Below are 21,734 nucleotides of genomic sequence, written 5' to 3'. Positions count from 1 at the left end.
AAGCCAAAATGAATTTTCATAATCAGTACATCTGACAATTATTTTCTTTATTAAACAATTGATGTTCAATTTGTAAAATGTCAGAAAATAATCAAAAAGATATTGTATGATCTTTAGATAGTTTAAATTAACCTTGCTGCCCTTATTGCTGAAACAGGTTTATGCTTAAATTAAATAATTGAAAATAAATCATAGAGGTCTAAACCTCCATCTTGCACCCACTCATTAATCAATGCTGAAAAAGCCGGGCCTTGGACGAGCCAGGTTTGTTATGTACGGTGTTGGCAGTGCCGGTGGCGCCCCTAGCGGCCCGTGGCGGGACTGCGCAGTCAGTGGGACTCGCTGCGTTGAGTCGATCCGCCCGAGCTCTGCCGACTGGAGGGATGTGACCCCGGAACAGGACGCCCTCCTACAACAACACCCCATTCAAACAGAGCCCAGAAGAAAGAAAAGCTGGACCAGGAGGGGTAAGCTCAAATGTCCGTCTTTCTTGTATTGTCAGGGGTTTGTGAAACGAGTCGTGTGTTTGAATCCCGGCGTTTACTCCCGTGACAGAGCGGCGGTACCTGGATGGTGTTTGCACCCATAGGAACTTCATTCAGGCTTTTGTCTCGGGCATGCTAACTGAGCTAGCTTTGCTGGGTTAGCGCCGACTGCTTTGCCGAGGGTTTGGTGGAGACTGAATGAAATGTTGGCCGGGGTTAAAACGAGGACGGTTCGTAGGTCCAGAGTACTGCACATACATGTTTCAGCGACGGGTTTTGTTGGGGATCCGTATCGAAAATGCGTTGAAAGCTCGTTGCTTGCTAGCGAGAGTGCTGCTACGGTTTGGACCGTCTGCGTCCTGCAACATGATAACAGGGTCCGTCCAGTCCTGTGTCTGCCGAAAACTAACTCTTTTAGTTCCAATTTGTTTCGTTTTGCCGTCCAGGAGTCTTTGTTTTCTGTGTTATTTTCCATTCAGTGTTGGTCAATAACCTACAGCGTAAACTAAGAAATCTCAGCTAATGGACGCTGTAGTTTAGCTTACTTGTGTCCAAGGCGATAAATTTAACAATACTCATTACATAAAAAAACTTTTTTTCTTTTATTTTACATCCTTACAAGGAATTTAGGAGACCACACGTGGGCTACATGATGTAAGCCGTAATAAAAATACAAACTATAGATCCATTTGTCTGAACACCTTCACCCAGTTTGTGCAGTAGTTACATTTAAAACATTTAAAATGCTGTTCCAGCTACAAAAGCTATTTTGCATGTGGTTACTTTCAAAATGGTTTTCGTATTTAAGTTTGTGTTTCCCATAACTCCTTCCCTGGTACTCTATTTTTGGATTATGCCACCCATGGATGCATTGTGCCACCCTGCCTTTTACAGTGTCTGCTTTCTCCCACATGTCAGATAGCTGACAGCCCTTTGAGTGGAGAAGCTGGCATCCTGCCTGCCACAGGGCATTGATGACTGCTGCAGCCAGTGGGTGTCAGGGCTTGGCCACAGGCAAACGCTCTGACTGCTCCTGGCAACTAGCAGAGTTGGTCATGGACCACAGTATGTCAGGCCTTTCTTAGTTTGCACATTCTCCTAGGTGGCTGGGCTTTACAGCGAGATTTGGGCCCCAGACCTCGTCTCCCTTCCTTCCTTGCCTCCTCACACTGAGGGTAAGTGCTCTTCAGTGGCTTTTCAACCCGCTTGAGCCCTAAGGAGACTTCATCAGCTGCCCGCAAGCGGAGTCTGGGAGGGAGGGCTAATTCATCTCACACCTCTTGCTCTGCATTTGGCACAAGCACTTGACAGGTTGTCAGCATTATCCAGGCCACATAGTAGGTTGTCGTAGCCTGACACCACGATATTAGAGCTGCTTCCATCCATTTGTGACTTGTGCACTCAGTCCTCCAGACAACCGCCAGGCCCTTTTAAGTGTTTTAAGAATCAATCTTCAAACCTTAACTCTTTTTTTTTTTTTTTTTTTGCAGCTAATTGTCTAGTGTACATGGGATCCTGCAAAATTTACACTGCATTGTGTTTTTCCAAGCACAGAGATCATTGAACTGTTCACAAATAAGAATTGTATGCCCTGCTTAGACTTTGCCGCTTTTGATATCTTGCGGCCGCATCCCCAAGGGACCAGCTTAAGGCTGCAGCTTCTGTTTCAATCCCTTTGAGAGACCCTGAGGAGTGAGCAAAGATGTTCTGAGACCATAGACCAGATTTAATTATGTTATATCCCATTGCGTTAAAAAAAAAAAAAAAAAGCGTAATATAAAGTGTTTTGCTTAAAAAAAAAAACGTTATGTTGTCGTACAAACTCTTTATAAAAACTGCATTAGTTTTACAGGAGTATAATTTTTGACTTGTGAACTATTAGAAGTCTAAATAATCAGGGGAAAATGTTTTTTTTTAACTGTCTAGGAAGTACCTGAGCTTCCCAGTAACATTTGTCAAATGTCACGCCCAACCTACCGTAGCTCACTTTCTGTAGGTCAGTGTCATCTTAACAATACACAGAAGTAGTCAAAGGGACAGTTAAGCACACACAGAACTCTACAGTTGAGCATGATTGTTTGAGTTCATGCCTCATGTAGTAACAACAAGACATGACCTACTTATCAATCATGTTTTCAAAATCCATTTTATCACTATTGTCTCCAAATACTACAGCCATTGTTTTAAGCACTGTACGTTGTTTCAGGCCCGACATAGATGGAGTCAATGTGGGAGGTGCTCGGTTGGTGACTTTTTTAATGTTTACTGCAGTTGTTATGTTTTGGGAAATAGGTTTGAAATCACGGGGGGTGAAATTAGTAATCAACGATTTTGATAAATTGTCAAAAATGATGAAAGTAGCAGATTACAGCTGCTAATATTTGAGTTTTCTGCTGTATTTTTGCTTTGTTGTCAGTTTAAATCCAATGTCTCTGGGTCTTTCCCTATTGTATTGACTCCAGGATCAGTTTATAATGAAAATGTTTGTTTGTTGCAGAAATATCTTTTCTGGAGCATTAAAGAATATGAGTTGGTAATAAAATAAATCACTAATCAATCAGTTATTTTGTCTTTAAAATGCTGGAAAAGCCTAGAAAATGAGCACAGCCCAAGGTGATATATTAAATTAGCTTGTTTAATAATATATTTTTTTCCAGTTTCTCAATTTAGAGACTGCGATCTCTAACACGTCAATTGTTCTGTTTTAAATTAAGTTTAAGTGTAATTGTTTTACTATTTGCCATTAACAGAAAATGGCATGTGTTTGAGCCTGTGCACCTGCAGTGGCACAGCTGCTGTACAGAACCAGTTCAGCTGGCAGCCACATCTTGCTCATAGCCTACTTAGGTTTCTCACACATTTGCTTGGGATGTAGGAGCAGCACATGGCTGAATTCTAGTTATTTTTCCTTCTCGGTTTTTCCTCTCTTCAGGGGCTGCTGACCTCTCACTGTGACGTGGGGGACACGGTCTTAGCGGGATTTGTGTAAAGCTAAACTCCATTCAGTGACAGGCCTCTCCTGTTCTTCTGTTCACTGGAGGAATTTCAGTTGTAAAACAATCAGACGTTGTGTATCATGTAACCAGCCGATTCCAGACCCAATAACAAGTTCAACAAGTGTGCCAGGCCGGGTGTGACTGGGCCGGTGCGCTGTGGCAGCTTCTGCCCTTCATGACACTCACAAATGTGACAACCTATCACATTGCATGCTGTAATCCCTGGCAGCAGGCCTGGTCAAAGTGGTGAAATGGGCTTGAGAAGTCTTTGGTTGTTTTTGTTTCTCTGAGAAACAAATGAAAACTAATACACACAAATATGCAAAAGTTTTTAAATGAATGTGTGATCTCTTAGAAATGTTGCAGTCCTGTAACATTGCCTCCCTCATGCAGCAAATGTAAACATTTGAAGTTATGAGTTTTTCTATTCAAGTTCAAACCTGTTTAACCAGTAGAAATAACATTCTCTAGTTTTTCAAATTTGTCTTTGTCATATATTGTAAATTTTATCTTTTGGTTGAACAAAAGACGTTTTAGCCTCTGGGAAGTTGTAACAGACACAATGTTCTTTACATTTACAATGAATTCATAGAAAGATAAAATAAGATTCACAGATAAGTTGATCATGAAGATAGCAGTTTGTCACAGACTTACTGCAGCATGTTTTTATACTAGTTGTGTGTCTCACAATTACCAGACTGTATGTGCACATTGGAGATTGGACTTTTTTTTTTTTGCTTTCTTAGTTTCCTGTACTTTTCTCAGTTCTGTCTCAGTGACGCGGGGGTTTAACTGGACTGCCTAGAGGGGCTCAGAGAGCTTGATGCCATAGCTCAGCCCAGCATCACAACACTGACAAGAGCCCAACATGGGCAGACAGGGGGGATTAGGCCCAGATCAGCATTAAAAAAAAGCCTTTGATTACATATGGAATATTAGCAGCATGTGTCAGAGGCTGGCTGAGCATCCCTTGAGGGATTAGTGTTGAGCCAGCCCACCTCTAGAATCTACCATCAGACACACACAAAGGAGTCTGACAGGATCCTCATTGTGGTCCTTGAAATGGTTTAAGACTTGTTACACAGACGATCATGGATTTCAGAAAAACACTAGAATGACCCATGTAAGCATCATAGAAATGTTTTTTTTTAACACTATTTATAGGTTTTAGTTTTGTTGCTTGTAATTTTCCTCTTAGTCACTGCTTCCTGACAAGTCTTTCATGGCTGCTCTCATTTTATTGGGATAGATGCTTGTCCAAGCTGTCTTTTTATTTAAAAAGTCTTAGTAAATACAGACATGATAATCCCAATAAATCCATGATGTGTCATATTATTCAAATATCTGCCAGAAAGCAGTTTTGTTCAAACATGTCAAGGAGAGGTGCTCTAGACTTGGTTGTTTGCTGAATTGGCAAACATGTAATTGAGAATTTGGCTTCTATAAATAGATGATTGTTTATATGTTTTCCCAGTTAACCTTTATCAGAATACAGCTTAAAGAAATTTAAGACATGTTACAGAAATATAATAGATACAGAACAGAAATAGAACAGTCTGTACATGGGCCTCAGCCTATTACCATCCAATGTGGAAAGCAGGGGTTATGTTTCATTGTGAATATTAATGAACCATGTTTCTGCAGCATCGGTCGCACAGCATTATTACACAATCAGTTGTTTGATCTATAAAGAAGCATCAGAAAACAGTGAAAATGTCCATCACAATTTCCTAGAGCACAAGGTGACATCATTAATTGTTCTGGTTTGATTGATCAGCAGACAAAAGTCCAATGACATTTTATTGACTATGAAGGCCAAGAGAAGCAGCAAATTGCACATTAGAAAACCAAGTGCCATCCATACCTATGGAACAATGATGCAATGTGTCTGAAAATTATCTACAGTAATGTATAATAAAAAGTAGTTGCAAATACGTCAATATTCAGGTCATTGGCAATGCATCTGACTGTAATGATGTCATTTTTAGCTTTAAAATCATATTGAGCTAAATCCATTGCATTTAAAATGTTGGAATCTCATACTGATAGCCATTATTAAGAGGCTAAGTCTGTGGCAGCGAGGCATTGTATGCCAAAAACCCGAGTACCCTCCGGAGCATTGCTGGAGTTATAAAAAAATGATTCGAAAGTCAGTTTGTCTCCAAATGATTTCATGGGTGAAACTATCAGTTAAATACTTATACTCACATTGTAAATCATTTTGTGCATCTTCCAGTTTATGATTCCAGTTCTGTAGCTACTCTGCTGCAGAAAATAGTCATCTACAGACTTTCTGCCCCCACCAGACTGAAGAAGAATATATACAGGATGATGGTGTCCTAGTGCTTTACCTTTCCTCTTTTTTATGTGGCTCACAAACATGGCATTATAGAAAAATATCACTGATCATCCTCATTTACAATTCCAGTTTGTTTTTCTACTTCCTACAGAGATTCTCTCTATGGGATTTCATGTACTGCATTTGTTCTTCTTATAGTAGGTTTCGCTGTGAAGGTGGGATAAGATAAAATATTAGGCTGGCAATACAGATTGCAAGTCTCAAAACAATCAGGGGTCTGGGCCGAGATGGTGCTAAATATGGCCAGTTTTCACACTTCAAAAGAATCAGAGATCAGAAATGCCTCGACCATGAAAGCAGCAGGCCTATTTATACAGATGACGACTGTGGAATATATCGGCTTTTTGTGCAGTAGCAGACATGAAAATGTTTATATCTCAAAATATTGCTGAATATTAATGGATCTTTTTTGTTTCATCTGCTCTTTCTTTTTAAAAAAAATCTTTAGACAGTCTTCCTCTCATACCACAGTGCCTGTTTTATTCTCAGCGTGTTTCAGAGGTGGACACATTGAGTTTCTGTCATTCTTCATACCGTGTGTCATCTCACTGCCTGAAGTCGCAGCTCTTCCTTTTGTCTGAAGCGAGGAGCTTGCAGACATGATCAGATGTGTCACTGCTGCTGATCTGAAGACATTGCCACTCCCCAACACCCTGTCTCAGTCACTACCCTCATCCAAGTACATTCATGCACCACTACCACAATCCCTCAAAAGGTATACTGAGCAACTGAACTGACACCGGCAATCTCTATGTTTTCATGTCCATCTTGCTCTGGGTCCTCAGCGGCTCTTCAGTTAAACTGAAGCCTGACGCTTTCGTTGAATAACTAATAACTAGTATATTCACCTGCTCCTCATTCAGTGTCCTTCTACCACTTTGTCTGAAAAGAGACAAGAGGACAAAGTGTTGTTTGCTTCCAATAAACAGGCACCAAAGTGTGCTATAATTATAAAAACTATAGCCAGAAGCATGCTGTCCAGCTGCTCTGATCTGTATGATGCCACACGCTCACAGTGGCACTCAAACACCCACCAATGGCCAATCGTGCCCCAGTCATCTTCCACCCCTGGGCGCTGCAAATGGGGGTGCAAGCCAGCTCCTCAATTAAATATAACCCCACATCAAACAGCCTGTCAACACGCATTAGGGGGTTCTTTGTATAGATAAGAGGCCAAAATAAATTGCCAGAGCTATCATAGTCACTGCGGCTCTTGTAGGCCTTTAATGAAAGAAACTTAGGGGGGAATAAAACCTGACAAGCATACTGATTTTGTCTCCACTAATTTAGTTTGCTAGATTTTTTTCATTTTATTTTTTATTTTCTTTTGCTCTTTTATGTGAATTATTTCTTCTGCATTGTTTCAGCCAGTTAAATTGGAAAATTTAGGCTGTGTTTCGAGCTGTGCTGTATGCCTGATGGTTTGGTTGGTGTGACAGAGATCTGCAAAACCAGCTGATCTTGGTGTGTGTGTGTGTGCGTGTGTGTGTCCATGCTATCACAGAGAAACCTGTCCCTTTTCTGTCATCCACATTGGCTTTGGCAGCTCCTTTTATCGCTGCCTTTTCTTTCTCCTCTTTTCTTCCACTTTGCCTATATTTTGCATCACTGCAGACTTGACAGTGAAAGTAGGTCATTAATGAGACTTTGAATAAGAGATGGATGGAGAAGGCAGGGGCTAGATCTGTGTGAAAACTGCCATGCAATATTAATGCCGGCCATTCACACTGTGAAGTGCTAAACCTGCACTGAGACAAACCCGCAACATCCAATGTCATCACTTACTGTACTGTACAGTATTAATGAGCAGTCTGTATTATGTATCCTAATAGTACAGTGTCAAGTTTCCGTCTAGTGCTGCACATCTGAGAAGTCAGGTTTAAAAGAACAGGTGAAAACTAAAATGTCGTTAGTCTTATTTTGTTCTAATAGTAAGACTCCAAGGAATGTCAGCACAGTGCTGCTGATTTTAAGAACCTAAATCTGCAAAACAGAGCTGTAAAGTTATATTTAATATAATACATACAGAATAAGGCAAAACTACACAAAAATATTGCATTGAAATTACTATGTTGCTACTTGGTTAAAATAGATACATGTTCACAATAAAAAAAAAAAGAAACAAAGAAATTTATCAATCTATCAGCTTGTTTGGCTTAATGTCGGTATTTGTGTAGCCATGATTTTTTTTTTTTTTTTTTTTTTAACCTTTCTTTTCGGTCCCTGGAGATCTTGCATAACGGGGGTTTGTTTGTGTGCAGAGCCACAGGAGCAGGGGGGATGAACCGTGAGGAGGCCCCGGGGAAGTCTCCTGAAGACATGTACATCCAACAGAAGGTGCGGGTCCTGCTCATGCTAAAGAAAATGGGATCGAATGTAAGTACAGTGTCTTGTCAAGCTAGTGTTGGGTATTCACATTTTCTTTCCTTTTTTTTTTTGGATTTGTTTTGTTTGTTTTTTGTTGTTTATTTTAAGTTTTAGAATTGCCTCTGGTCCTGTTAGTTCTTTGTTTACTCAACGAAGTCCCACATCACTTTCATTTCCTCTGTGCCCCGATAAACCTTGCCAACCTGCCAACAGCACCAGAAACCAGCGTTACCATTAAAATGTCATTTGTATGCAAGATGGGTACTTTCGAAAGCCAAAGGACGTTTTATACATTTGCTGTGAAAAAAATATTAAGTATAGAGCAAACGGTGTCATGTCTGGAACTTCAAAATATCACAAATACCACAATAATTTCAGACCCTCATCTGGTGTGTTTGTCTTAGTACATGTTTTATTCTGAGGTGAGAAGGCATTACAGAGGACAGACTTTAACCTTTGTTAAAAATTAAACTTTGTTGATTGAAATAACATTTTCATACAGTTTAAGTGTGCAATCAGCAAACAAGTGCTTTGAAGCAGTTAGAACAGTCAAAAAGAGTCAACATTAAAAGATGCACAAGTTTTAGAGATTCAGAGACAGACTTTAACACTTCAGTGGAATTTTGTTTTCTCTCTGTGGTTTGAAAACGACTTTACACTTTCTAAATAGGCAGTGCAGTCAAATATTCCTGAAACCCTGAAAGGGTTGAAAAGAATAAACACACAAAAGAGGGTAATAAAATCAAATAAATGATTTCTTTAAAGTAATCATGTCACCTGCATAATTCTTAAAATCATAAATGAAATATAATTTAATCAACATGGAAAAGGAAATCATGCTCAGCAAATTCTTCAAGATGAGTTTTATAACATGAATTGTCACTTTGTTTATGCATCTTTAGCTGACGCCAAGTGAAGAGGCTTTTCTCCGAAATTACGCAGGTGTGGTCCACAGTCAGATGAGCCAGCTTCCACAGCACAACATAGACCAGGGTAAGACTTTGACGCACACACACACAATTCAAGTGCATACATCTAGATATTGTTATTGTGGTTAGAATTTCTTCATTTGTTTTTAATTGAAAATAGATCTTCAATTTGCTCGTTGGGTGTGATACAGTTAGATTTTCATAGCATGCCAATAGATATGGTTTGGTTTTTGGCGGTGTAAGAATAGAGGATGTTTTGACACCGGGTTCATGCAAAAGCTGTTAACATCAGCTTTATATGTTGCAGAAGTAACTCAGTGCCCAAACTTAAAACAAGGGAAAATCCCCCCACACACATTTCTCCTTTAGGGTCCATACCACAGCAGGGTTAACGGATTCCCTGACTGTGCACTGAGACTCAGCGGCCCACCAGCATTGTGAGATTACTCACACAACAAACAGTGTGGCTGACTGGAACCGGATGACTCATCTTAGCATGAGTTTCACCACTGTTTCTCACAAGTGGCCTAGATAGAGAACTGGGTTTAAATATCATGGTGTTTGCAAGACTTGGTTTGTCGAACATGACCTTGACAATATGCTTTTTCAGGGCACCAGGGGTCACTGTTGAGCTTTCTTTATCACCAGCACAGATTTCTCAAATCAAAACCACAAGAGGGTGCTAAATTAAACACAATAGTACATGTGAGAGGCCCTGCACATACCTGTGAGAGCAGCAGCAAATTGTTCCAGATGATTAGTTTTTTGTAAGTACATTTATAAGGTGCTTTCCAGGTTCAGTCCAAAAAAGCGACTGTCAGGTAGGAGCCCTGCAGTCCTGCTGTGGAAAACCTGCTGGGAACTTTTCTTTGTCCTGTATGATATTGGTCCTTCAGGGAGCTTTAAGTCAGGAAAATTGCCTGCAACACCACATCTCCAGTGTCTCCTTGTCTGTGTCCTTTCCTTTTGCTGCACCGACATCAGTGTAGTTTGAACTGCTATATATGTGATTCTCTGTGTTGGATTAGGTTTCTGATTACATAAGGTATTAAGGAGGCAAGTAGGAGTCACAATGACTTTTCCTATACTGTTATTTTTGATATCTATGTTCAACTCTTAAATTTAGCTAAATTTACCACATTGGATGCATTTAAAATGACTGGGGCTCATTGCATTACAGGGAGTTTAGATTTCATTTTAAGGTATGTTTTTTCATCAAGCTGCAGAATACGAAGCATTGCATCAGGGAGGATCATATCTTAGTACAGCCCCCAAATGCAAAATTAGTACTTATTTTCTTATATCATTAATTTGTGATGGATGTTTTCTGTTTACCTTTTAAAAAAAACAAAACAGTCACTATGTGCTGCATGCTCTTCTTCTGTTGCTTCATTCCCTTTAATAGATACAGAACTCAGTGTCTTTGCTGGGTCAATACTGCTAGGAAGAGCCTCATTAATTATGGATGGATATGACTGATGAAAGGTGCTTGGCGTATGCATTATACATCACAAAAACAGGCACATTTAGTGTCACTTGGCAGACTGCCATCTCCCCAGTGTGCCAATAAATAATTTGTGGTCTGAATCTTGTCTAAATTACTATGATTAGGCATTGTGGAGATAGCAGGGCGTTGATCACTTTAAATACTCTGCTGCACTGAAGGACAGCAGTTTGTAGGTATCAGCACATTCACGGTCCTTTGGGGTGGTGTGAAGAGGTTCAGTTACATGAATAGGGAAATCCACAATTTGATGTCCTTTAGAGTTGGCAATAGATTAAATGAAAAATTTTAGTGCCTACATGCACAGTCATTGTGCCATTAAAATGCAGTTTTACATAGACTTCAAACACTGATGTATCAGTGACATATTAGAAGGAATAATTTTATTTGATTCCTGTTTAATAAAATGTGATGAAATTATAATTAACTGTGTGAGTTATGTTCAAACTATTTGGTGAAATGAGTATTCACATTTAATTGATTACAGTGTGTTAACTGTACTAGACATCTTTTTGACATCTATGCCTGAGGGTGTGGAGATAAATCAGTTGTACACTCTGGTTCACCCTGTTCTCATTTCATCATAATGACCAGTGGACCTTTTCCCTGATCCTGCTGTATGCAGCAGTAGTTCTCTCTGTCCAAGTTGACCATTACACAGTACAGCAAACCAGGCTGGTACTTTTGTGACTAGCCAGCACTACCAAAGATTGTGTGTCCATGTTGATCTTGATGAAGCTTCAGATATACATTTTTTTTACTCTTCCATACAGCTTTGCTTGAGCAATATTTTTATTTGAAAGATATTTAAAACTGTTAAAATGATGCATGACAGATTTTGAGCTGCTGACACTAAAACTATCTTGCTTTGGAAATGTCTGCAACAAAATTTGCAGTTTTCAATCATTGCTGCTCAGCTCAAAGGTAATAATAGATGACTCACCCTTTTCAGCTTGTCAAGTAATACAATTTCATCTGCTTTAGAGATTTGTAGATGAATTTGTCACCCTCTATACAATATGCATTGTTTTAATATTTTTAGATTGGAATAGCGTTTTAGGTCCAACGAAAGCCCATTTTGCCACAATAGTGTGAAACTGAACCTAGTTGGAACATGCTGATTTAGGATGCCTTGATGCCAGTGTCCTCAGGGGGTCTCAGCATGGAGCACTCGTGCAAGTATCAAACACTGTCTCATCGATCGAGTGGTGGCATGCTCAGAGGGTGATGAGGACATGGTGGCGTAGTGAGGAGACACTCAGGTATTGATTGTTCTAAGTCAAGACAGGGCTGTACTTGGGAAATGTCAAATAGAAGTGCAGGCACTGATGTTGTCAGCTCAGCATATCCTAATAAGAAAACAGATTTGTAGGTGTTACACTCCAATCTTTCCAGCAGATTTGTCATTTTTATATCACATCCGAACAAAGTGATTGTAAATTCTGCTCAAACCCTGACTCATTACCTCAGACTCCGCTTAGCTGTCAAATGATATTCAGGTATGTCCTTGTAAGAAACAAATGAAAACTACCTTTGCTGGGCTGGGATTTGGAAGTCTTTTAAGTCTTTAGGTCACAGAATTTGCATTTAGTTTTAATTGCCTGATTAACATACAGGCAAATACAGATTTGGGTTGTTTTTTTTTTGTTTTTTTTTTTGTTTTTTTTTTTGTTAGCAATTTTAATCAGGCCAAAGAGGAATTCTCTGCCAAAGGCTCTGGAGCTGTGAAGGTTTTCTTCTTTTTTTCCATTCAGATTTATCACTTTGAATACGTTGATGTGGCTGAATTTTCATGGCACAGAGAAACAGAAGAGGATTGTGGGCGAGCAGGACTTTTATGGGCTATGTTTAAAGGCCATTACTGTGATTGGAAATGAAGTGTGAATTCATTAAGTAAGGCTTGGAGCTTTCAGGGCTCTGTTTCAGTATAAACTGCTCCATTTCTGGTAATACTGAATAAAAAGAGTTTCTTCTGCAGTGTAGAGTTTTCTGGGATACAGTAGTTGCTGCATAATATGGGGAGTACATTAGTTTCGCCTTTACAGTCGCCTTTACAGATATTCTTCCTCCGTTAACTCTCTAATTCATGGCTTTCTGTAACTACATGTCGATTTAAACAGTACATTTTGTCAGAGCCACACATAAAGGCAGCCATATCAGGACTTGTTATCTCGTCTGATTTGATGAGGAAAAGTTTACTCCTTCTAGAAGGACGTCTGAGGGCCACAATAAAAGAGGAGAGACGAGGAGGGGTTGTCATAGCAACTCCCGTTGTCCCAGGAAAGCTGAGCTTCCCCCTGGGCTTTGGTGTTGTTGGAAGGTACTGCATTGGTAGATTGGAGCAAATGTCATTAGGGGGACTAGAGGCAAGCTGAAGCGCTAATTACACAGCCTGAGTGTGATATTCCAATGTCTCTGTCAGTCCTAGCCCTTCTTACAGAAATATGGCCTCTCTCATTTCAGATATTACCACAGCCCAGCACAATCAATACACGATCTTGTTTCTTTTTGCCTGTGTATCACCCAAACCCAATCCTGCCTTTTCAAGTGAAAGCCACATAAAACCGGGCAGGGACCTAACTTTGTCTGCAAGTCATCCAGGCTAGAGTGCTATTGATTCTTACTTTATCATGTTCTTACTGCAGCATGAATCAGAGCCAAACACTCAGACTTATGAACCACCGTGTCTACCTGATTCAATTCATTTCTCCTTAAATATACTCTCATCTCTCTCACACGTGTCAATAGCTCTATGGTTGTATAGAGCCGTGTTAAAAGTACAGTTTTATAACAGCCTTTTCTATCTCAGAGGTGCTCAATCAGCAAATTTTCATTCTAATAGTCTCTTCTCTATTGGCAACACAGCCCAAAAGTTTAACCACATTGATTTTGAGTTCTGGACCTGCTCTCTTAAAATCTGTATGCATCAATGTATCTTTTGGATGTGTATTTTAAGATATCAAATTCATTAAAACCATCTTTACGATCAGAATTTCTCTTCTTTTATAATACTATGCTACACATCTCCCAGGGTACAGCCGTGACAGATCGCCAGCCTACCTTTCTTTCATTCCCTTTTAATTAGAAGCATTAACTTTTTACAAAAAAATATTTTCCGGCACTAGTCAGTGCGTGTAAGAGAACAAAGAAGTATGCTTTCAAAACGGAGGAATTAAAAAAGAGATGATTGAAATGACTAAATTGTTTCCAGTATTGCATCTATGTGACTGCGCACCGATTTCCCCCCCCCCCCCCTTTGTGGTGTTGTGCTTCTTAACCCACCCCTGCTGTTGTTTTAGAGGGGGTTGGGGGTTCTTGTGTCTTTATCCTCTCAGCTGACCCTGGACAGATTGTGACCCCTCTGCCTACTAATTTAGTGCTTCATCACTGCAGCAGTGGACTCATCATTCCCTTTGTTTTAATTTCACACATTATCATGAGAAAGCTCAGTGAAATTAAGCATTTTGTTGTTGTTGATTTAAAACTACCTTTTGTCAGCCACTTACTAATTTATAGTGTCAGAATTGTGAAGAAAGCATTTGCATGTGAATTCATTCATCACTGTTTTTTGTTGTTTTTTTTTAACTCACGAATTTATATTTTCTGTATATTGTCAGAAAAGAGGGACATTACTATTTCTCCCTTGGTGATTCAAATTTTTTTCTGACCCATACGATGAAACCCAACTATATTTGAGAAGCTGGAGCCAGTTATCTTTGCATGATAAATGACTTATATAAGATTAGATTACCAGTGAGATAATTGTTTTGCTCTAGGTGAAGCACATATTGTCATGTCTGCTGTTTCTCCCAGATTTCTTTTAACAATCTCTGTGCAGTATTTAAAACTGCACAAAGACTTTTGACTTTTACTCTGTGTTGGAATCCTTTTTCATCTTGTCTTTTCCTAGAAAGCCTCCTTTCTGTAATGAACGCTGAAGCTTTTCTTTCGTTCAGAATATTTATGCACGACAAATCGGATGACATGCCTGTTATTTATGTAATCCATCGTCCGAGGCTGCGGGGCTGTGCAGGGCAAGGAGGGGATCGGCGCACAGAGGAGAGAGGGGCCAGAGAACAGCCAGATTCTAAGCTGCCCTGAAACAAACCAGAAGCTGTTCGCTCACAGAGGCATCGTGTGAGACACTGATGCAGTCTGATTTTTATCTGTTGCTAGGCAACAGCTTTGAGGGATCTGATGTTTTCATCTTGTTGTCTCGAGTTTTATTTGTTTGTTTGATTGTGTATGCTTGTGGCATGTCTCTCATGCAAAGAGCTCACGTTAAACAGATATAGCCCAGCCATACACTTGGCTCTGTGGATGTTTTCTGAGAGCATTTCTGATGCACATGTCCTCTCATGTCCTTCCCCTAAACTGACCATTACACAAGGCTGAATTCCTTCACTAGCCCACAGAATGATTGACCCTTTATAGTGATAAATGGGTGTTTTTGCAGGACCTGTGCAAAAAAAGATATAATTTTGAACAACAGTGCTATTCAGCAATAGTGTAATTCAGTCCGAGTCTCCTATTGTGTGGTATTACATAATTGTTGATGTTTAAGCATCATTATCCCTACATGGTGTCTGGAAGCAGATGAGATTAATATTATCAACGGCATGCCAGTATTTTCCTCTTCTGGTGCGATCTTTTGCCTGTGGCCTTTTTCTTTGCTGTAACCTCAGTCGATAGGCCAATGAGCTCCCATGGGAGGGGGGAACTTGAAAGTTCTTATCAGAAGGCACCCTCCCCCCGAAGGTCTCGATCTTACCAAGTTTGCAATGACCCAAATGCAGCACAAAAATACGCTAATTATCTTGCCTACCGAGATAGCCAAATGAAGCACAAAATTCTGTTTGGATTGTCCCTGCTGTCTGTTGAAAAGGGTCTGATTATGCCAAATACATGTGGAAAATCACAGTCATGTCCTACTTTCATATCACCACAATAATTAAATCTAACAAGCACTAGAAGGCTACAGTGAAGAAAGGCTTTTTATAGCTCACATGCTTGAGGTGCAGATGTGCCTCAATTGTTTGCAAAGGTGTGAAACTAGGTGTTAATGTTAATGTAGTCGTAGCTTGTCAGATTTTATCTCAGTGATGCAGGTTGGCGCCAACCTGTAGTTCCCTGTCATCTTAAGGATTTGGAGAGACTAGAAATGTTACTTGTAATTTGTGATCTCATACATTTGTCATTTAGCTTTAATTTCCAATAGGTTAATGCATCACCACACTGCCAAGCTGAAAGAGAGATTTTAATACTTAACTTCGTCAATGACAAGAGTTTTTCATTTTTAGCCATCTCTCTTTTTTTCTGCAGCGTCTACAAAATGAATTGCAAAACTTTTGTTAGATTTGAGTTGCTGAAAAAGCATTGTGTAATTTTATATAACCTTACTTAAAACTGCAAATATATATATTTACTTATGTATTCACTTATCAGGGAAAAACCGTCTCAGCAGGCATGGGCATGCCCAAATTGTTTGAATAATCACAGTTGGAAACAGAGTAATGAATGATTCCTTGTTAAACGAAAGCCAAATGACAACGTTGTATTGTCCAGCTGGCAGGATCCATTAGTTGACTCAACACAGATGAGGCTGTAATTATGGGTTGGTCCTCATTAATTTGGTAGAAGCTGAAGAGGCACGAAGAGAATAATAAAAAATCAGACATGGTGTGCTTTGAATCATTTGTGCAGCCCACTGATTGTTTTTCTATAACTTGGCAAGCTAAAGTTCATCAAGCGCAGCCGGAGTGGCAACATCAGAGGACACCGAATTGTATTGAAGTCTCAGATGTAAGTGCTGTTACAGTGGCAGGGCAAGATGCTGCTGTCAGTGGACCACTTGATGTGGTATGGTATCTCCAGTAAAGGTGTCATAAAGGCTGGAAGTGGATTTTTGCAACAGGTGAATATGCCAGTGAATGATGGGCAGGATTTTCTTGGTGTTACAGCTGACAAGATGCTGACAAGGTCCAAGGATTTGTACAATAGTCCACTCTTCACACTACAATTTGTTTTGGGAGATCCCGCTGCAAGTGAATAGTTCAAAGCATGGTTAAGATTCAATATTTAGGCAGGTCTGAGAGGCCTGAATATTTAAAAAAAAAAAAAAAAAAAAGTGGTGTAGAATGAATTGAATGCAGATGCATCAGTGATCACAGTGAACAGCCTCGTTATTGTGCATCCAGCACAACAAATCCTCCATACACTTTTGGAGGCAGCTGATTAGCCTGAATAACCCAGTCACCCTTCACAAGTCCATACCCTCATCCTCTTCCTACTCACACATGACTGAGACCAAATGTGTATAGCAGCAGACGCGTTATCACGCATAATGATTGTGATCAGAGAAAAAGTGTGTCATTTGAACGTCATCTGTCATTCTAATGTACATTTTTAATTTTAAGTGAAGAGGCTAATGTGCCATTGGTCCTGTTGATTTTTCAGGCGCAGAGGATGTGGTGATGGCGTTCTCACGGTCAGAAACTGAGGATCGGCGGCAGTGACCCTGGAACCCACCATGCCACCCCACTGCATCCCACCCCGCGACATCCCACCGGCACGCGATCCACAATATCCCAAACTCCACAAACACGACACTGATGAGCTCAGGAGAGGAGGAGCACCTGGAGTTGACAGAAGAGGAGGGGAAGAGGAAGTGGCTGCCTCGCTCTCCCCCAGCCTTTTCCTTCCCAACACCTCCTCACACAAGCTGGCACACCATTACCTGAGATGCACTCAAGTGGGTCTCTGTGGGTCGAAGCCTTTGCGGCAAGGCAGTCAAGTGAAAACACTCACAGATTGTGTGGATGAATATCAAATGTAGTTTTTTTTTTTTGTTTTTTTTATTTTATTTTAATTTTTTTTGGTGGGTGGATTGGGGGGTTTGTTTTTTTTTATTATCTTGTCTGTGTTGAGACTTTAGGCAGTGTTACGTGTTCTGTCCGCTGTGGTCATTGGAGGAATTGACCAGTTAGCAGCTGATCGAAGCAAAGAGAAAAACAGTTTGGTCAAGCAGTGAGTGAGATGATTGATCGTGTTAGGGGAGAGATTTTTATTAATTATTTCTGCTTACCCTCATGGGGCTGAAAATGTTTTTGATTTAGCTGTTGTGTTATAAAGGCTTTTATACTCTGATTCTGTCACACAAGGGGCCTCATTTATAAACATTTTATGTGCATAAAAAGAAGCCAGAAAGATATGTACGCCGTCTCCCCTGCAGATATCGGGATTTAGAGATACAGATGCTTCTGCAGAGCCTCCACACGCGTTTATGCAAAAATAGTAAAGTAAAATCAGAAACACTGTACTTTAAGACCCCCAATTTAGAATACATACATTATGTTTTATTAATGCATCTGTCAGCAACTATTTAAATCCTGTGGACATCCATAAGTGGACACTGCTGTATAACAGATATTAAATGACAATATACTAAACTACAATTGTGGTATAAAATGTCTTCATAGGTGGCATAATTGCTGATAAATGTCATACATTAATAAACATTTCCAATGTCCTCATAGCTGCATACAACTATGTTAAATGCTGTCTGTAAGAGTACCAAACATTTCAAATGTATTGGACTATTTATTTAACATAAATTATCAAATGATGGCCTGTTCATCACTTTGTAGTGAGAGGTACAACCCACCCCACACATCATGTGGAGTGAGGTAAGCTCTTGATTGGGATCACTGCCTAATGATAATGTCATTTCAGCATAATTTGGCGCTCCTGCAGTGCAATGACTTATTTTCACTCCTACAAAACAGTTTGTCTTAACATTTTACACTCTGTAACATTTCTCTTTGTAATTTGCAGTCTGACTTCTCTGTTTTCTCACAGAAATACCTGACTGACAGGCCGATTGACATGTGTGTTAACACTCACACCAGGCCTGTCATTAATCATTCATGTTTAATTATGGGAGCTAAGAGCACAGGATAAGGATGTTGTGGGTATTTCTGAGCGTTCCCGTTTCTTCTCATGTCGAATTGCTGCACAGTTTTATAAACGAAGCCCCACTTGCTTTATTTTGAACCATAGGCTGTTGAGAGTGCAACCATGCTTTTCTCATGAGGCTGGTATAAGAGTTAAAGACACTAGCAAACATAACTGCACGAAACACAGGTGTGCACATTTGACCCAAACAAATATTGGCTTTGTTTTGGGTTATTGTGACATGTAAAACATTTTTTATTGTACAGATAGTTGGGAAAATACAATAATTAATTGATTGTGCCAATTGTATTTTTTTTTTTTTTATTTGTTTTTTTTTAATCTGTAAGATAAAATTAACATTTTAAGGAAACTGATGAGACAAGCTATAGTTGTAATTTATTGTTGCTGAATTGACTCCCTGTTTCTCCAATGCAACATTTAAGATGGAGGGCTAGTTGATAGTGGAAACTTTACGAATCACTCTTTTAACACCTTCAGCAGTGACTCTTTGTTCACACTAAAATCACAAAAACTCTAATTTTTAACTACCTGCAACCAAACATGAGAACTATGTGCTATTTCTGACTGTACTGTATCTCTTGCACTATTATCAATGAGATATTTGCAAAAAATACATTTTGATATTTAGCACAGAGATTCTATGTTTGGCTCAATGGATAAATGAAAACTTTGTAACTGTTTTTATTCCTTCGATGATTTAAGAAAATATATCTTCTGTGTTAATTGACTCAACTGGAACAGCTCAAACGAATCTTTAACGGACATGTTTTTGTAGTGACATACTCAATATTTAATGTGTTTTAAGTACAGTTTATTAACTTGTATAACTTAAAGTAATCGTAACGTAATGTTTAAAGCCAAGCATGTCTGCCTCGTGGTTTATAATGCGTGAGCTGAGGATCTTTGAAGCCTTGCCACAATGACCATTGTTTGTACATTCTTGACATTTGTGGAAGCTACTAGGTCTTTTAAAAATGTTTCAGAAAAAAAAATAAATCTTTTTTTTGTATGGGTGTTATATCATGTTGGCAATAACTTCTATTTGAATGTCCTCAACAATCACCGCAATGTAAACGGCCAACAGATCCCTCACGCTCTCTGCCTGTGACAAAGAAATTTGTCTACTTATGTTTACTTTTATTTTAAAACATTCTTTGTTTGCCTATGCATTGTTTTTTGTCTCATAACTGTCTTACTGTACATTTTACTTATCAAAGTTGTTCTACAGCTTTTGTTGAAGTTGTGAATGAATGTCTTGTGTGTTTATGTGAGATCATTGAACTTGCTACCTGTTTTGATTTTCAGCATGCTGTTGTGTTTAACTACGATTGATGTATCTTTTTACTGTGATGACCTGAACTGTCAACTGTCCCTTTTTCTGAGTCTTTTTTTTTTTTTTTTTTAATGTTTTATTTTCCTCTCAGTCGATATTGATTGGTTGGTTTTGTTTTGTATGGCTGCTGACCATGTCTTGACTTAATGCTTCCAAATCCTATACCAACGGAACCATTAAAGAAATCTGCAACCAGGAAAAGTTGCGATTTCTTCTTTTCTCCATATTAAAGTTAAACTTCAACAGACGTTCAAGCTCAGAGATGAGAATTTTTTTTTTTTTTTTTTAAATAGACCAGACGTCTGATAAATGGAAAATACAGTTTGTATGTGAGGTGCATATGTTTGAAGATGTGGTTGTAGAAAATGCAGTATTATTGTGTAGCTAAATAATTCAGAATTTGTACACCAGTTAATTGCTGAACTTGGAAACCACAGCTAACAAAAACAAAAAATCTGCTCAACTGCTTTTTAATTCAAAAATCTCACATTTTACATTTATCTGGACATCTAGAGCGTTTTATGAAATCATGAGCAACTTCATTTAAGGTTCACTTGTTCTGAGCCGCATGAATCACATTTTTATCAATAGGTGAAATTTGTACAGCTGCTTTATCTGTAGACCAACCACCATGAGTTGACTTTACTGCCTTTACAAACAGCATGTTCATGAGCGCGTTTACTCAAGATTCACTTTCTGCATTCAAATGTCTTTACTTAGAGTTGCTCACTTATGACTTCAGCGAATTTCTCCAGTTCCCTCCAAAAATTATAAAAACTTTATTAGAAAAAAAATTTTTTTTAAAAATCAAGCTCATTGAATGTACCAGAATATACAAATGAACAGATTTGTAGCAGAGATTATTTGAAAAGATGATTATGATTAGGATTGATCATTTTTTTTCTGTCATTAGTTATTTTGTTTACATTCAAATATAGGCCTTTTGAGCTCCAGAGACTGACAAAAACAGCAATGACATGCTACATGACTTATATTTGTGAAAACTTTGTGAAAAAAGATCCCTTTACCCTGTTACCTAACAATGACCAATCACAGTCTCCTACATTCCCTTGGCAGGTGGTTGAATGAGGTGCTACCTGGTCAACAAGTTGAACAAGCTCCATGTTTTTTGGAGTGAACATCTGTTCGCTGTCCCCAAGCCCTTTTCACACATACATAAGAATTTAGAAGCAGCAACCTCTGGGAATACACCAGCTGCTGATGTTTATGCACCCCTTTAGTCTGTAGTTGTAATTTAATGACTTTAAAACTGCAGTTTTTTTCACTGGAACAAGCTGAATCCCAGTCCGAGGAATGGGTGGCAAAGGATAATTATTAGCAGCACAGTTACATGGATTCAAGGTAAAATGTTATTTATCATTACAAAATCCTGAATTTCCCTCTGGAGATGAATAAACTTTATCTTAAAAGCGTTTTTTTGAAAGACCTGCATGGTTTGGTGCCACTCATACTAATATATTTTTATGCACAATCTCTCAGACAAATAGATTAAAAAGTGTGTCGCACCTTCTGTGGACACAAGTGTCTGTTCCTGGCTGCAACGTAGACTGAGTGAGACTAAGTGCAGCATGTGGGAGCAGCACATCTCTCCTTCCAACCACATAAGCTCCTTCTCTAACTGTACACGTGAGCCCTGACGTGTTTTATCTGACAGATCCGACCCAGAGCTCGGCACACGGCGGCCTGCCTGTGCATCAGCCAGCCGATAACTGCCACCAGCACTGTCACATCGTGTTATGCAACAACGTGTGTGTGTGCGTGTGTGT

At 39.3% G+C, this 21,734-nt stretch overlaps 1 protein-coding gene across 1 annotated transcript; it reads left to right on the top strand.

The window, feature by feature from the left end:
* Positions 1–338: 338 nt before the first annotated feature.
* On the top strand, positions 339–20,142 carry ctnnbip1 (catenin, beta interacting protein 1). Its single transcript, XM_026333541.1, has 4 exons — positions 339–467; positions 8,102–8,216; positions 9,110–9,200; positions 17,097–20,142. Exons 2-4 carry the CDS (start codon positions 8,121–8,123, stop codon positions 17,153–17,155), a joined length of 246 nt encoding a protein of 81 aa, XP_026189326.1. The 5' UTR covers positions 339–467; positions 8,102–8,120; the 3' UTR covers positions 17,156–20,142.
* Positions 20,143–21,734: the final 1,592 nt, after the last annotated feature.

This window comes from Mastacembelus armatus, chromosome 7, assembly GCF_900324485.2.
Source record: "Mastacembelus armatus chromosome 7, fMasArm1.2, whole genome shotgun sequence".
NCBI classification, from domain to species: domain Eukaryota; kingdom Metazoa; phylum Chordata; class Actinopteri; order Synbranchiformes; family Mastacembelidae; genus Mastacembelus; species Mastacembelus armatus.
Note: the sequence above shows the minus strand (reverse complement) of the source record. Positions and strands in the feature narration are given on the sequence as shown.

Bases quoted from the DNA above. Each gene is read 5' to 3' on its own strand.
- ctnnbip1 (XM_026333541.1), top strand. From the start codon at position 8,121: ATGAACCGTGAGGAGGCCCCGGGGAAGTCTCCTGAAGACATGTACATC. The intron at 8,217-9,109 runs GTAAGTACAGTG...ATGCATCTTTAG, and splicing joins TAAAGAAAATGGGATCGAAT to CTGACGCCAAGTGAAGAGGC. The intron at 9,201-17,096 runs GTAAGACTTTGA...TTGATTTTTCAG, and splicing joins ACAGCACAACATAGACCAGG to GCGCAGAGGATGTGGTGATG.